The 14,306-nt window shown below is 46.3% G+C and overlaps 1 protein-coding gene across 7 annotated transcripts in view; it reads left to right on the forward strand.

Moving 5' to 3' along the window:
* The window catches only part of SRGAP2 (SLIT-ROBO Rho GTPase activating protein 2), a 256,602-nt gene that overhangs the window by 97,903 nt on the left and 144,393 nt on the right, over window positions 1-14,306 (forward strand). For all 7 annotated transcript variants that reach the window (XM_027976227.2, XM_027976229.2, XM_027976228.2 and 4 more), the window contains one exon: window positions 4,899-5,091. In XM_027976227.2, coding sequence (XP_027832028.1) covers window positions 4,899-5,091 — 193 coding nt within the window. The remainder of the gene's footprint in view (window positions 1-4,898; window positions 5,092-14,306) is intronic.

The following is a 14,306-nucleotide window of genomic DNA, read 5'->3' on the forward strand; positions in this document are numbered from 1 at the left end:
CTTTGGACTGGAAACAACGAGCTGAGCAGAATCCCCCAGTGCCTGCTGACTGGTGGACTTCCTGGGGTTCTCTGAAGTGTGGACAGTGTTTAGACAACTGTGTCACGGCATTGGCAGCTGCTGTATAATTTAGAGTCTCCATGATTGTCACTGTGGCAGGGCCCTGTTTTTGTTAAGCAATCAATATCCTATTAGGTCTAGTTTTTCTTTGAATTTCATCTGTTTTTGTGAACTTTCAGCATCTTCCTAAAAAGAAAATGAACTTCCTTCTAACTCCCAGGACAGGTGTAGTTAGGATCTCAGCTGTGGCCAAGCCTGGACAAAGAGTCAGCATGTCTTTGGGGAAGCTTTCCGGGACGTGTGCGCTGATCCTAGATTTGAGCTCATGCATGAAAATGTTCCCTTCCAGGCTTTGATCCGACACCCTTTGGAAATGATAGGATGGTGATCTGCCAGTGGAGTTCCTTGTCCTGGCCAAGTCTGCTGTCCGGAGGGACAGCTTCTAAGATTTGCTCTAAGAATGTTCAATGCAGAACTGAAATTCAGCCCATACAAGTGGAGAAATGGAAACCGAGAATGCCTTCCTCCTTTTGGTGCTTGTTTGTTGGGTCATTTTCCGCTTAGTTGGCAGGATGGCACTCAGCAGGACATGCTGTTTTGATGGGGTTCAACATTTTTAACGAAACATAATTCAAGTACCATAAAATTTACCCCTTTGAAATGTACTGTTTGGTGGGACTTTTTTGTTTGTTTGTTTTTTGTTTTAGTATATTCACAAGATTGTGCAGCTGTCGTCACGGGCTAGTCCCGGAATAGTGAGGTTAAATTTTGACTTGATCTTTGAATGAAATATTAACCAAAGATTAACTCTGATTTTCAGGAAATTGGCTCTAAAACTTTGGTCCCTTTTGCAAGGGGAGCTGCAGTTTATTCGAGTATCATTTTTATAAAGCAAAATAGAAAAACAATCAGAGGGCATTGACATTTTCTTAGTCTTGTTGCCTAATATCTTTGCCAGCTACTGATGATTTTTAAATCTTTGGTCTTTAGGTGGGGGCTTCTTACCATGGCTATGTTATAATAAAGAATATTTGAAGCAAAAGCAATGAGACAATCTTTCCTGTCTTTTCCTTCCTCTTGTCAAGCCACGCTTCAATAGGGTAGGACTTGGGCCTGTTTTGTCCTGTCATTATCACCTAGCACAGGGTCTGTCATACAGTAGAAGCTCAGTGAAGACTTTCTGAACAAATGGGCTTGGCGAGGTGCCCAGGGGAGGTCATTTTTGGCATGTATCACTTCAGGTCATTTATGGTGACCTTTGTACTTTGGCTTTCTGGATGGCCATTGATTTCATTTATAGCCCTGAGACACAGCTGCTTCTAGAAAGTGAGAACTTGACTTCTTCAGTGAAGTTCTAAGGACAAAACCTACAAAGACCCCATCACCCCCAGCTCCCAGGGACTCTTATCCAACTATAAACGGGATTTGCAAAGGCATCTTGAGTTGGTGTGATGAAGCACGGTGTGGGTGGTGTGAGTGTGTCTTTGTGTGTATACACGTGTGCAGGTGCATACTGGGCTAAGCACGTGATGGAACTGTGAGAAATTCCTCCTCCACGTTTGTATAAATTGCCCCTTTCTTCTTTCTGCACTTGTAGTGTATTGGTAGGCCAGGGTGCAGAGGGGCCTCCAGCCTGGGCACATGGCCCAGGCGTGCTGGCTTTCAGTGGCCCATTGTTCCTTGCCCCTCGTATGCATGGGCAGAGGACCGGGGCTGGCACAGCTGCCTTCTTGGGGACCATTGTTTGTCTTTGAAGCAGCAGCAGCAGTACAAGCCTGAAGTAGCTCATTTTGCCTTGGACAGAGCAGCCATTCTGTCCTGGAGTGACAGGCCTAGAGATGGGGGTGATGGGGGATCTCCCTTGAGTGCCCCTGCAGAGGCTCTTCGGGGTGGGGGCCAGGGCAGCGCCTCCTTCCAGGCAGGTTGTGGGGCAGGGTGATGCTCAGCAGTGTGGCATCACTAGCTGACCACAGGGGCAGGTGGTATCTCTTAGCAGAGACTCTTCTTTTGCTGGAGGGGTGGGGACACCCATTCTCACTTCCTTCAAAGCTGCTGTGTAGAGGAGCTCTAGGAAGTCGGGAGGAAGCCAGTCTGGCCATGGACTAGTCAAAACATGGGCTAGATAGTGAGTCACTGGGCTACTCCAAACTTGACTCTGGGGCCTGAGTCACCACTGCAGCTGGAAGGTAGAGAAGGGGATGTTCCAGGTTCTGGAGCCAGAGAAACTGTGATGTCCCCCCCAAAATGCCCCCGAGACTTCAGACTCTTGCTGGTTTCGCACGTTTCCCGTCCCCACTGTCAACCTCTTTGACAAGTCAAGGCAAACCTTAATTTGGCTTCAACCCCACTTGCCCCTAATTGTATGACCCTTTGGTAAATTCCTTAACAAGTCATACTTCAGTTTTCTCATCTTGCGATCAGGATAATTGGAGATACCAATTATGGCCTAGTAATAAAGATTAAATAAAATGATGTGAATAGAGGCCCATCAAAGATGTTCAGCAAACACGTGCTTCTTTTCCTGCAGGGGCGCAGAGGGGATGCCTGAGGGTGGGGTGCACTTTGGGTAATGCTGCCCATTTGTTGAGGCACCTGAGGAAGTCAGGGTGGAATTCCATGCTGGCTGGATGCACGTGGGGGCTTCCTAGATTAATTCACACTTCTTACGGACAGGGCAACCCTGGAGCAGTCTACCTCTGGAACTTCATGGGTATCGTGGGAATTTGCTTAGCCTCCTCTTTTCAGCAGAGGTAGGCAACATCTATCTTGCCATGCTCCCCTTTCTACTCCCCTAGTTAGGGAGTTTTTCGAGGCAGTGTTGTAGAGTTACAAGTGGCTCAGGAAGGACTGACAGCCCCCCTGTCTAGCCACATCCTCTAGCACATGTTACTGATTGGGTACCTGGAAAGCCTTTTTACCCTAAGATGCTCTGATTCTTATTATTTAATGGACAGGTTGTGAGTAATATCAGTGAGCATAGTGAATATCCTCTCTGCTCACAGTCTGCCCACCCAGTGGCTTCTGTTGCCAGCTGCTACTTCTGTTTGTCAAAGACAGAAAAGGGACAGAAGCCTCAAGGAATAGTCTCAACAAGGGCTGCTGCCTTGAAGAGACCCAGAAAACCCTGGCAAGAATCAATGCCTGACATGCCCTCTGCAGATCTTTCCCCCTCAACATTCTTGTAATCAGACTCCAAAAGAAGCACAGAACAAGAGAGCTTTGATGAATGATGAGGTAGGCGGCTTTTCTGTGCAGCCTCTGTCTGCTTGAAACAGTCCTCCGGGGCTCAGATTCAGTTCAGGTGAGGTTACTGCAGGCCTGTTTGGCATTGGCGGTTGGCACGAGGGAGACAGAGGGATAGAGAGGGTGAGAACTATGGTTATCACCCATAAAGGACCAGATACTTGTGATACATCTGATATCCGTAAAAACAAACAAAAATGAAGATGGTGATGGATGGTGGACTTGTAGCTACTCCAAAGCGAAGCCAAATGCACCATTTGCCCATCCCTTATTGCTTCATAAAAGGAGTGGTTGGCAGGCTTTTCAACATCACAGCTTCATTCCTGGATTTGCCTCTCGTTTATCTACAGCTCAGACGAAAACTCGGATCCCGCATGCCCACCTCTGCTTTCCAGAGCGGAGTCTGAAAGCAGTGCTACAGCTCCACTATTGGGGAATAAATTTGGAGCGTGCAAAAGGAAAGGCATAATAGTGCAGCTGCCCCTCTCCCTGGGGTTGGAGTCGCTGTCACAGCTGAGCTGTTGGGGCTGAGCAGGCTTGCAGGGTCGGGGACTGGGGGGACGTTGGGGAGGAAAGGGATGAAAGAAGTGACTCCACTGTGACTCAGACAGGGATGGGGGCATAACTTCAGCAAGTTGTGCACTGCAGGCCTTGCAGTCTGATTTTGGCAGGCTGCCTCCTGCGGGTGCCAGGTCTTGTCAGTAACAAATGCAGTATTGCATGTGAGGCAGATCTGGCTGTATCTGGAGCTGCCATTGCTGCAGTTTCAGAGAGTGTTTGCTGGCCCTGTGTGTGGACTCTGGCCAGCCAGAATGCTGCCAAGCTAGAGCTTAACCAGAAATATTTCTAGCTTTGACATAACGGAGTAGCTGAGTATTGGTGAGGGTGAAGGATCAGAGATATGAGTAATATTTAGTGAAAATACCAACTTCTTAAAGATTGATTACATTCTATGGTGATGGAAACTATGGAGTCTGACCGACGGTGAATGGTTTGCTTGCCCAGAGATCTAGGTGATTGTTTCATTCTTGCTTGCCACTATTTATTCTTGGGCAGGGCCCTTCCTGACCAAAATACCTTGACCCCTCCCCTACTTCATGACGATATGGAAAGACAGTATGAAAAGTAGGAGTTTGGGCTCTAAAATTGAGCTGTTTGAGTTTGAATCCTGGCTCCACCACTTAATAGCTTAACTTCTTTAAGAGTTAGTTTTCCCATCTTTAAAATAGGGATGAAAGTAGTCCTGACCTAATAGGATGGTTGGGAGATAATTCATTCGGCTTTCTGCCAGGAGGAAGGCCACATTCTGACTCTGTGTCTGCAATACAGTAAACTGCTTATGAAAAGGCAGCCCTGAACATCCTATGTCTGATAAGCAGTTTTTCTTAACTGATTTAGCAGATTCTTGGTTTCAGGGTTCTTCAAGGGTTTGAAAAGTTGGTGAGTTGGTGGTGGTGCTTCGCATCACATTTTAAAAAGTACAGCCTCTAAGTTGCCCAGAACACAGGGAACACCTAGATGGAAGGGGTGAATGTTGGCATCATGGTTTTTTCCGGAGGTGTCTGTCTGACTGCCTCACCTTGCTTTCTTTGCAGAGATCCGTGCTCAACTCACAGAGCAGATGAAATGCCTGGACCAGCAGTGTGAGCTCCGGGTACAGCTGTTGCAAGACCTCCAGGACTTCTTCCGTAAGAAGGCTGAGATCGAGATGGACTACTCCCGCAACCTGGAGAAGCTGGCAGAGCGCTTCCTGGCCAAGACGAGGAGCACCAAGGACCAGCAGTTCAAGTAGGGATGCTACGCTGTTACTTCTAGAGACCTTGGGGGGGTGTGGGAGGGGGTGTGTGGGAGGGAGCAGGGTGTGCCACCTCCATCCCACTGTATTCATGCAGCAGGTGACCTAGTGATTTCTAAGTGCCTGAGGGTTGAGAGTCCACCAGGACTTCATTTCCAGATCGTCTCACGTGCAGTTCAGCATCGTGGGGAGATCAGGATAGATCATGAACCACGCGTATAGTAACAGCAAACACCTTCCCGTGTGCCGAGCTTAGTTCCAAAGGGCTTAACTCAGTCATCACAACTCCATATGTTAGTTTTTGTCGTATCCCCAACATACAGATGAGGAAACTGGGTCATAAGAGTTCAGGGAATAATGACCCAAGGCCTCTATGTGTGTGGCATACACACACACACAGACACACACACAGACACACACACACACAGACACACACACACACACACAGACACACACACACACACACCCTAATAAATAAATGGCAGAACTGGAATCCAGACCCAGGCAGTCTGGCTCTAGAGTCTGTGTTCTTAACCATTTCACTGAGCTGTCTTTAACTGGGAGAAATGGAGGCAGCCGTAAATCTAAGTCGCTGTGCAGACAGTTGCTAAGGTCTGTTGCTTCTACATTTACAGTGTTTGATACAACTGGCCCTTTCACGCTGTTCTTCCTACCATTGCCCTAGTTTAGATCATCTTCATCTTTGCCTGATTGATTACAATGCTTACTGTATCATCTGTAGCAGAGGTTCTCAGTCCTGGCTGCACATTAGAATTCCCTGGAGAACTTTTTTAAAATGCTGAAACTGGGCCGCATTCCAGATCAATTAAATCAGAATCTCTGGGAGTAGGGCCTGGGTAACAAACAGTGTGGTGTAAAAGCTTCCCAGATGATTCTAACGAACAGCTTCTCCCCATCCCAATCTACCTGATCCACTGTTGCCAGATTTAGCCTTCCTGGAATACCCTGGGGGTCAGGCAGTTTCTCTGTGCAGTGGCTTCCAGAGGTCTGTGTTCTTGATGCTCAAGATGTGGTCCTTCAAGATCGGCACTGCCTAGGGGTTGGGTCGTTCCCCCCCAACCCCACCGCCCCCAGATCCTCTGTAACAAGAGCCCCAGGTGATTTGTGTGCACAGTTAAGTTTGTGAAGTCCTGCTCTATTCACAAAGGTGTACACTCCTTGGCTTGGTGTTCAAGCCTGTCTACATCTGGCCCAACTAACTTTCCAACCTTATTTCCTGTTTCTGCTCTGCTGTTCCACAGCCAAACAGAACACTAACTCCACTGGGCCTTTGTGCATCCTGTGATTTGAACTTCTGTGTCCGTGCATTACATCTCTGTGTGTCGAAGCCATACCCATGTTTTAAGGCCTCATGCAGATGGGACTTGTTTCTAGAATCTTTCTGGATTCTCCCAGAAGGAAGAATGTACTCCCTCTTCTAAATTCTTACAGCATTGTTTTCGTTGTTCTTTCCTTAGGGCATTCAGAACTATCTATCTTATATTATATTATCTTCCCTTTGAGGACTTAAATAAGCATTTCTGATTCATCATTCAGCCTCCCACAGTGCCTAGTGTAATATATGATCCATGGTTACTAAATATTATTGGATGAATAAATGAATGAGTGAATTTAAGAATTAATGCCAAATGTATCTTACTTCCCTCTATTTTCTGTTTTTGTTTATCACCCTGACAATTTGGGACATAATTTTTCTTTACAAGCCAGGTCTGAGCAATGACTGTGGAGTCTGAGAATAATGAGAACATATGACGTTTCAATACAAGCCGGAAGTGAGAGTTTCCTCCAGATGTTTCATCTTCAGAGACCCTTGTCTTTTCCAAGTCCTGTTCTCTTTATGATAAGCGGTCCTGAGAGAATAAAATGTTATTTTAGTATATGATAAATGAAAATGGAAGGATTGTTTGCTTTAGAAAAATGATTCAAGGTTGGACTTATTCTCTTGATAACTCCTCCTAAGTTTAAAGTAGCCTGATTTTTAGTACTATATTATATTCTTAGCTTAAGGACACATTTACTAGAAATTAAGGTACAGATGTGCCGAACTGCTCTGAGTAAGATCACACACAAGGAATAGGGTTTTTTTCTCCAAGGCTGGGAGAATTGATTTCCCTTCTGATAAACCTGGTACTGGGCTTCGTTTTTCCCAAATAATCAGTGAATATTTCTTGAGAGCCAGCTATGTGCTCTGTGTTGTACAGGTATTGGAAGATATAAAACAGGTTGATTGTATGTTTCCATAGGGGGCCATATCTGGTTGGGGAGAAAAGATTTTTAATATAGGAAGCAATTAGAGATAAAGCAATAATGGTCTCATTAAGAGATCATTGCTATAGGTAGGATATAGATAAGATAAGAGGTCAGTGATAAATCATCAGAGACAGATAAAGGATCCTGAATAATCAGGAGCATACTCATGAAACGAGTGGGATTTAGGTTAGTCTTTAGAGGTAGATTTGTGTAGGAGAGAACAGCCCATTCAGGAAAGAAGAGGCAGGCGTGTTCGGTGGTGAGAGGCTAAAGGGGCTAGTGAGGGATGGATCCCGGAGCTTCCCTAGAAGGAGGCTTGAGTGCATTCATCCAACAAATGTCTGTTGCACCTTCCTTGAGCTCCTTCAGAGTAGATGCTGCACCTTGGGACATAACAATGAACACGTGCCATCTTCCACTTGGCACTTGCAATAGAAAAAGGCACCAGGTACTGAACACATCACACAGTTAGGGGAGTGGAGGCAGGTGTTGCGGAACAAAAGCACAAAGAGCTCCAGGCGCTCGTCGAGGGCTTTGCCACTCCTTTGCTGTCACTTCCTGGCTAGGTTGCTTTAGTAGCTTCCTGTTGGAAAACTTCTCCTGAGGAGCCGTCTACTTATTCAACAGACCCCTTTGAAATGCCTGCTGGGTACTGTGTTCAGTGCTGATTCCTTTGGAGACTGAGATAAGCTCTGGAATCTTGGCTAACAGGGAAAAGAGACATGTCAACAATATAACGTAAAAGGGGCTTTCACAGAGGTATGAGCAAAATCTTATGAGAGCACATATTTTCCAAAGCAGTGGAAAATTAAGTTTAGGTAAGTAGACACCAAATAATTTAACAGACAAGCAGGGGAGTGAAGATTTGGTGCAGAGCGTGGTGGTGAGCCCTCTGGGTTCTTCTGTGGGAAAGGAGACATGAAGAAAATGGTAGGAGAATGAATGAATTTTTATGGCAGAGAAGGCCAAAATGGAGGTTTGGGAGAATAATCCATGTACAGTGTGAGAGCAAGCAAGGTTAGAGAAGAAGGACTGTATTCAAGTATTTGGGAACCTTAAGAGGACTGGGCGACTGCTTGGGTAAAGGACTGTGACCGTCAGAGGTGACCCAGGCTCTCTCACATGGTGGCCTGGAAGAGTTGGAGCATCTGGGCTAGACGTGGGGGTGTTGGGGGAAGACCTGTTTTGAATGGTGAGCCTACTCTGAGCATGTCGGGTTCGGCGCAGTAGGAAGCCTGTCTGGTGGAGGTGCTACTGAGGCAAGAGGTTTTGACTAGGATAATAGAGAGCAGACTCTAAGGTATAAAAGTGATCATGGAAGATATGCAGTTATGTGAACTCAGGGAAGAGAAAGAAGAACAAAGAGCTCAACCCAGGACCCAGGCTTGGGCACACGCAACTTTAGGGAGTAAAGTGTTAAATTAGAATTTAAGTGTTAATTATTAGAAGTCAAATTTACCAGGAGAGGATGCGGGAGGGAAGAAGGAAGGAAACAAAGGAAGGAGAGAGGGTGGTGATTTTTTTAAGCTCTTAGAAGGATGGAAAGGATGCAGGTATGTCTGATGAAGCTAGCAGGCTCTCAAGTAGAAAATCTGTAGAAGTCAATCCCAGCAATTTCTTACTGATATTCTCCCATTATAAGCATTGTGAGGCAAAGGTGACTAAAATGAGCCCCAAGCCCGAGAACTTTGAACCCATTAGACTGAAACATGACATTGCTGATTTTTGGGAGACACAAAAGGTCACAAAGTGGCCAGTTCATGTGGTCTGGCCTAATAGAAGAGGCGATGAGACGCACACAGTGATGTATGGGACACAGGCAATGTGGTGAGAAGCTCAGTTATGGAGTCCAGGCAACACAGGAGCCTCTCATGGAGGAGAGGGTTTCTGTTACTGGAAGTCTATCTGTGAAATCCTGAGCTACACCTCACCTGGTGACCTTGAGCCTTTTGGGCTGGGTCTCTCGTTTTCTTCTTTTTGTCCCAGTTGAACCCGTGGCAACTGCTTGAAGCAGTTGAACCTGCTTAAATCTGGGGAGCATTTGAGGATTCTTGGTGGCTGGAGATTTCTAGCTTTGTCTTGTTCGTACAGTGATGAGACTCTCCTTCTCAGGGTAACACTGGTGGCAGTGCCTGCGTTTTTCCACTTTCCACTCATCTCTGCCTTGTAAAATGCAGCCAGGTATTCGGATGTTTGCACATACAGGCGTTGCTGTAGAAAGACTACCACGCTGCTGAAACTGAGCTCGCTCTTGGCAGGCAGCACCACCAGACCACGCTTGAAACATTTGTTAGCAACTGAAAATTGGCATTTGGGGCTCAGGAAAGGCTTTTTAGGTCTATCTGTTTTGGTTAAGGTGTAAGTTTGGCAGCTCTAATAGACCCAAGTAATAGTAACTTTCACAAGCAGAGCTTGATTTTTCTCTCCTATTATTATCCAGTCGTTAGCTATCCTAGGCAGTGTTGGGATCCTTATTCCATCCCTAGAGTGTTGCCCTGGTTCTTCATGACCCAAGATGGCTCAGACCATCATGTCCCCATTCCAGCCAAAAAGAAAAGCATATGGGTCAGGGGCAGATACATCCTTACCTTTTAAAGGTGCAGTCTGGAAGTGGCATGTACATCTCTTCAGCTCACGTGGACTCATGGGTCTACTGAGCTGCAAGGAAGGCTGGGAAATGTACTTATTAACCTAAAGACCAGAAAGTAGAATTTCTATTAATGGAGGGGGAACATGGTAGGGGACAGTTAGCACCCTCTGCCACATTGTCTGTGTGTGATTCACGAGAGGGCAGGCGTATGAAAGACCATCCACTCATCCACTTTGAGACGTGCCGTAAATGCACAGAGAAGACGGGGCGTTATGGAGGTGAGTTTCAGTGGGTGGGAAATGGAGAGATAAAAGAGCCAGTACAAGTCGTTAGTTTTATAAGCTTAGTTCAATGGAAACAATGCAGCAGTTGTAGAAGTAGAATAAAAAAATTGGGAAGGAAGCATTTAGGCAGCAAGAACAGTGTTGATAGAGGCACAGAGCTGGGGGAAACATAGCTGGTCGGTAACTCATGTGTTTTGCAAAAGAACAGAAGCGAGAAATGTGATAGGGACATAAGCCTGAACAGTTGATAGGAATCACAGATCACAGTGGTCTGTGAATGCCAGGCGACAGAGGTTGGGCTTTATTCTGTAAGCATGGGGGACCCATTGATAGTTCTGGAGCATATTTATAGATGGCTGTGCTTTGGAAAGGTAACTATGGCAACAGTGCATAAGATCAGCTGGAGCAGAGAGACTGGAGGGAAATGTGTTAGGAAGGGATGGCAGTGAGCCTCAGGTTAGTGGGAGCTGATACTGAAGTCGTGCCCTGAGAACGCGACAAAAAATGGGTCAGACAGGAGGGCAAGAAGCAATTAAAGTCAAAGAAGCTGGGGCAGAGGAAGGGCTGTGGCTTTCCTGGTCTCTGGAGGGGCAGTTGTACTGTATTTTCATTCAGCCGGCGAAGTGTAGCCTCGATTCCGCTGACTCTGGGACTGGCCCCTAGTATGGTTCGTTCTCTGCCCAAAGCGTCTCAGCGGGCGCGCGTCGCCTCCCCCGGGGCTGCAGCAGCTGTTGGCCCAGCAATGCCGTGAATTTCTCTCCTTGTGCTGCCAGGAGAGCAGCTGCCAGTGGGAGCCCTGGACAGACGCGTCTCAGGGACGTGGAAACTATTCAACTTGGGATGGGGTAGGTTGGCCAGGGCTGAAATGGGTCTACATGGTGTGTCCCACCCTTTTCCAGGCCAGTTTCTCGAGCTGGCTGGATTTCAGCCCCTCATACTGGGTTAGGTTAGGTATTTTGTTACAGTCTTAAGCGACCGCATTTAGGGACCAACGTTGCTGAACTGCTATTTTCATCTTTTCTTGGACAGCTTCTTACTTGGAAGCCATTACCTTGTCTCTCGTTGGCTTGATTTCCTTTTCTGCTTTCCTCCTGCTCACCTTTGTCCTCTCCGACACTGTCTCAGTGCAGACACTGTCATTAAAGCTCACACGACTGTGACTCCATCGCAGAATCTGACCCTGTGATTCCCCCTCCTTTTCTCCTCCCCCTACAAATAGAACTATAGTGATTATCTCTATCTTATTCTGCTTTGTTTAAGATAAGTCATGTGGCTTCCTTCATCCCTTTGCATTGTAGGAGGACCCTATTAATGTTTCAAAATTCTATCTGCCTGATTTAAGAGCGGAGATATTATGTGAGGGTAGAAAGTCTTCCTAGGGAAGATGCTCTTGCATTTTCTTTGACTCCTTGAAGAGTCTAAATGTATTCCTATTTGTTGCTAAGCCTTTGATTGTCTTTTTAAAGTGGAATCTGTGTTAATATTACCCAGCAGGACTCTAATTGATAATGCGTTTGTTTGGCTTTTTTATTTTTTTCGTAGACTTGCTGTAAATTACCTTTCAGTCATAGCTCGTTCGGTTTTGATCTCCTGCTTTTAATAGCTCAGTTTTTTCTTTTACTTTGAGGTAGGGTTATGGGTTTGGTTTTGGGTGTTTTGTTTTTTTTTTTTTTTTCTATTGGGTTTGAGAGGAATACTCCTACATTGCTACCCCACTGTGTTCCTTACAGAGACCTTATGCTGCTTTATAACCCACTGCCAACATCTTGTCTTTTTTCCCAGCTTTTCCTTCTCCTCAACAACAAATATTTGTTGAACATTTTTAAGGTTATTAGTGTAGCCTCTTAGAGGAGAGAGATTCAAGAAAGTGGAAGCAGTGGTTCTTTCCCACATGACTTTATACTCTGGGGTCAAGTCAGTGGTGCTCCATCGTGTCCACCTCTGCGAGCCCATGAACTGTAGCCCGCCAGCCTCCTCTGTCCATGGGATTTCCCAGGCAGGAATACTGGCATGGGTTGCCATTTCCTACTCCAGGGAGTCTTCCTGACCCGCATCTCCTGTGTTTCCTGCATTCAGGTGGATTCTTTACCTGCCGAATCATTGGGGAAGCCCACTAACTTTGTAATCTAATCGGGGACAAATTATGCCTGGATGTAATAACACAGATCTTCAGTGTAGGGCAGTATGGGGTAAGTACCAAGTGTGTGCTGCAGAAGGCATAATGCCAATAGAGGTGATCAGTCAGCAAACTTTCAAGAGGGGAATGGGATTTGAACCAGGCCTTAAAAGTGGCTAGGATTTTGACAGATGAAAGTCGAGGGAGGGGGAAGATGTTGTAGCCACGAGTAAAGTGCAAAGCACTTTGGGGTACAGTAAGTAGACTGGTTTGGTTGGGGAATGAGTGTGTATGGAGGTCCTGGGCTAAAGTAGATCGGACCATATCTTGGTGAAGCTTCACTCTTAGCTAAGAGATTCGGCCTTATGCAGTGGACACTGGAAACCAGTGAAGGTTTGCACAGCACGTGTCCAGGCTGAGGTGGGAACTGGATTTAAGGATGATTAACCTTAACCTGGGTGGTGATGGTTTGCCAAATGACAAGGAAGCTGAGACAGTGGAACCCGTTGTCATGGTAAGTAATGAGGATCTAACCTAGGGTGGGATGGTAGGGATGGAAAGGATAGACACTGGCCCTTCAGTCCACTTGGCGTGCGTGCGTTGTGCCCTTACCGTGTGCCACATGCGTGCCGAGCAGGCAGACACTGCCCTCTTCTTGCCTCCTGCGGCTTCCAGTCTGGAGGCTGAGGGAACACCTGGTGTGGGAAGACTACAGGAACTGCTGACCGTGGGATTCGGGTTCCAAGCAGTCTTGGCAGTGCAAAAGAAAGAGGGCTGTGAAGTTGCTTTTGGACTTGGGTGACTGGTAGATTAATGGTGCCTTTAATATAAATCCCAAAGTTAGGAGAAGGAGCTGTTTTTGAAGAGCTGAAATATGTGAAATTTGGTTTTGGGTTGTTAAGTTTAAGACTTCGGAAGGATATTGAAGCTGAAATTTCTGTAATTGACAGAAAATGAATGGCTTTAGTCAGGGCTAAAGATCTGGACTATATTCAGAGCTAATGTGTGGGTTGTTAGAGATTTGGGGCGTGTTCATTGGGAGATGATGGTTGAGGCTGTGGAATGTTTGACTTCCAGCAGTAAAGGTGTTAGGAGTTTAAAAAGGGAAACTTGTATTGTCGGTGGTACTCAGATTGCAGAGAGTGAAAAAGATATATTTCTTTGGTATTCATTCAGTTCGCATTTGGGGAACTAATTATATACAGGCATTGAGCTAGGTACTGGGGATAGGAATCTGGTAGATGGTCCACCTGCAGTACTCCTTTCAGTGGGAGGTTAGACACGCAATTCATTAAAGAGAAATTCTTGTAACGTCCATGTTCCTGGGCTTGGGCCCAGTATTTGAATGCACAGTCTCTTCAGTTATATCACCTGTTGCCAATGGATTTTCCCTCTGGAGCTGAGTTCCAAATTGCCTGTCAACCTCCCTGGACAGCATTTGATTGAAAAATAGAGTCAGTCGGCCATGGAGAATATTATAGCTGTGATTGCAAATCAGAAGAGTGGAGGGCCAGCAAGTTCCTCTTTGAGTACGGTGTGCTTTTGAGGAGGGAAGTAGGAAAAAGCCTGAAGCTGCCAGAAGGAAGAGCCCTGTGTTCCCTGGGACCGGAGTGTCGCTCGTTTGCCTTGGGCATATTTGGGATCTGTGTGTTCCTTCAGGGAAACTTTGCCCTGAATTAGCTTCTGGTGTCGAGCAAGGGTTGGTTTCCTTTTGCCATGGCTCAAGCTGACTTGGTTTAGAGACTAATGAAAGATCTGTTGGTGGGTTTCTCACTAGCCTAGTCCATATAGAACCGTCAGTATGGTTGGGTCCTTTCTGGAAGAGTCTAGAGACTAATGAAAGATCTGTTGGTGGGTTTCTCACTAGCCTAGTCCATATAGAACCGTCAGCATGGTTGGGTCCCTTCTGGAAGAGTCAGGAGGTCTCCTCACACGTAGATGAAAGGC

The sequence above is a fragment of the Ovis aries genome, chromosome 12, assembly GCF_016772045.2.
Source record: "Ovis aries strain OAR_USU_Benz2616 breed Rambouillet chromosome 12, ARS-UI_Ramb_v3.0, whole genome shotgun sequence".
Lineage (NCBI taxonomy): Eukaryota > Metazoa > Chordata > Mammalia > Artiodactyla > Bovidae > Ovis > Ovis aries.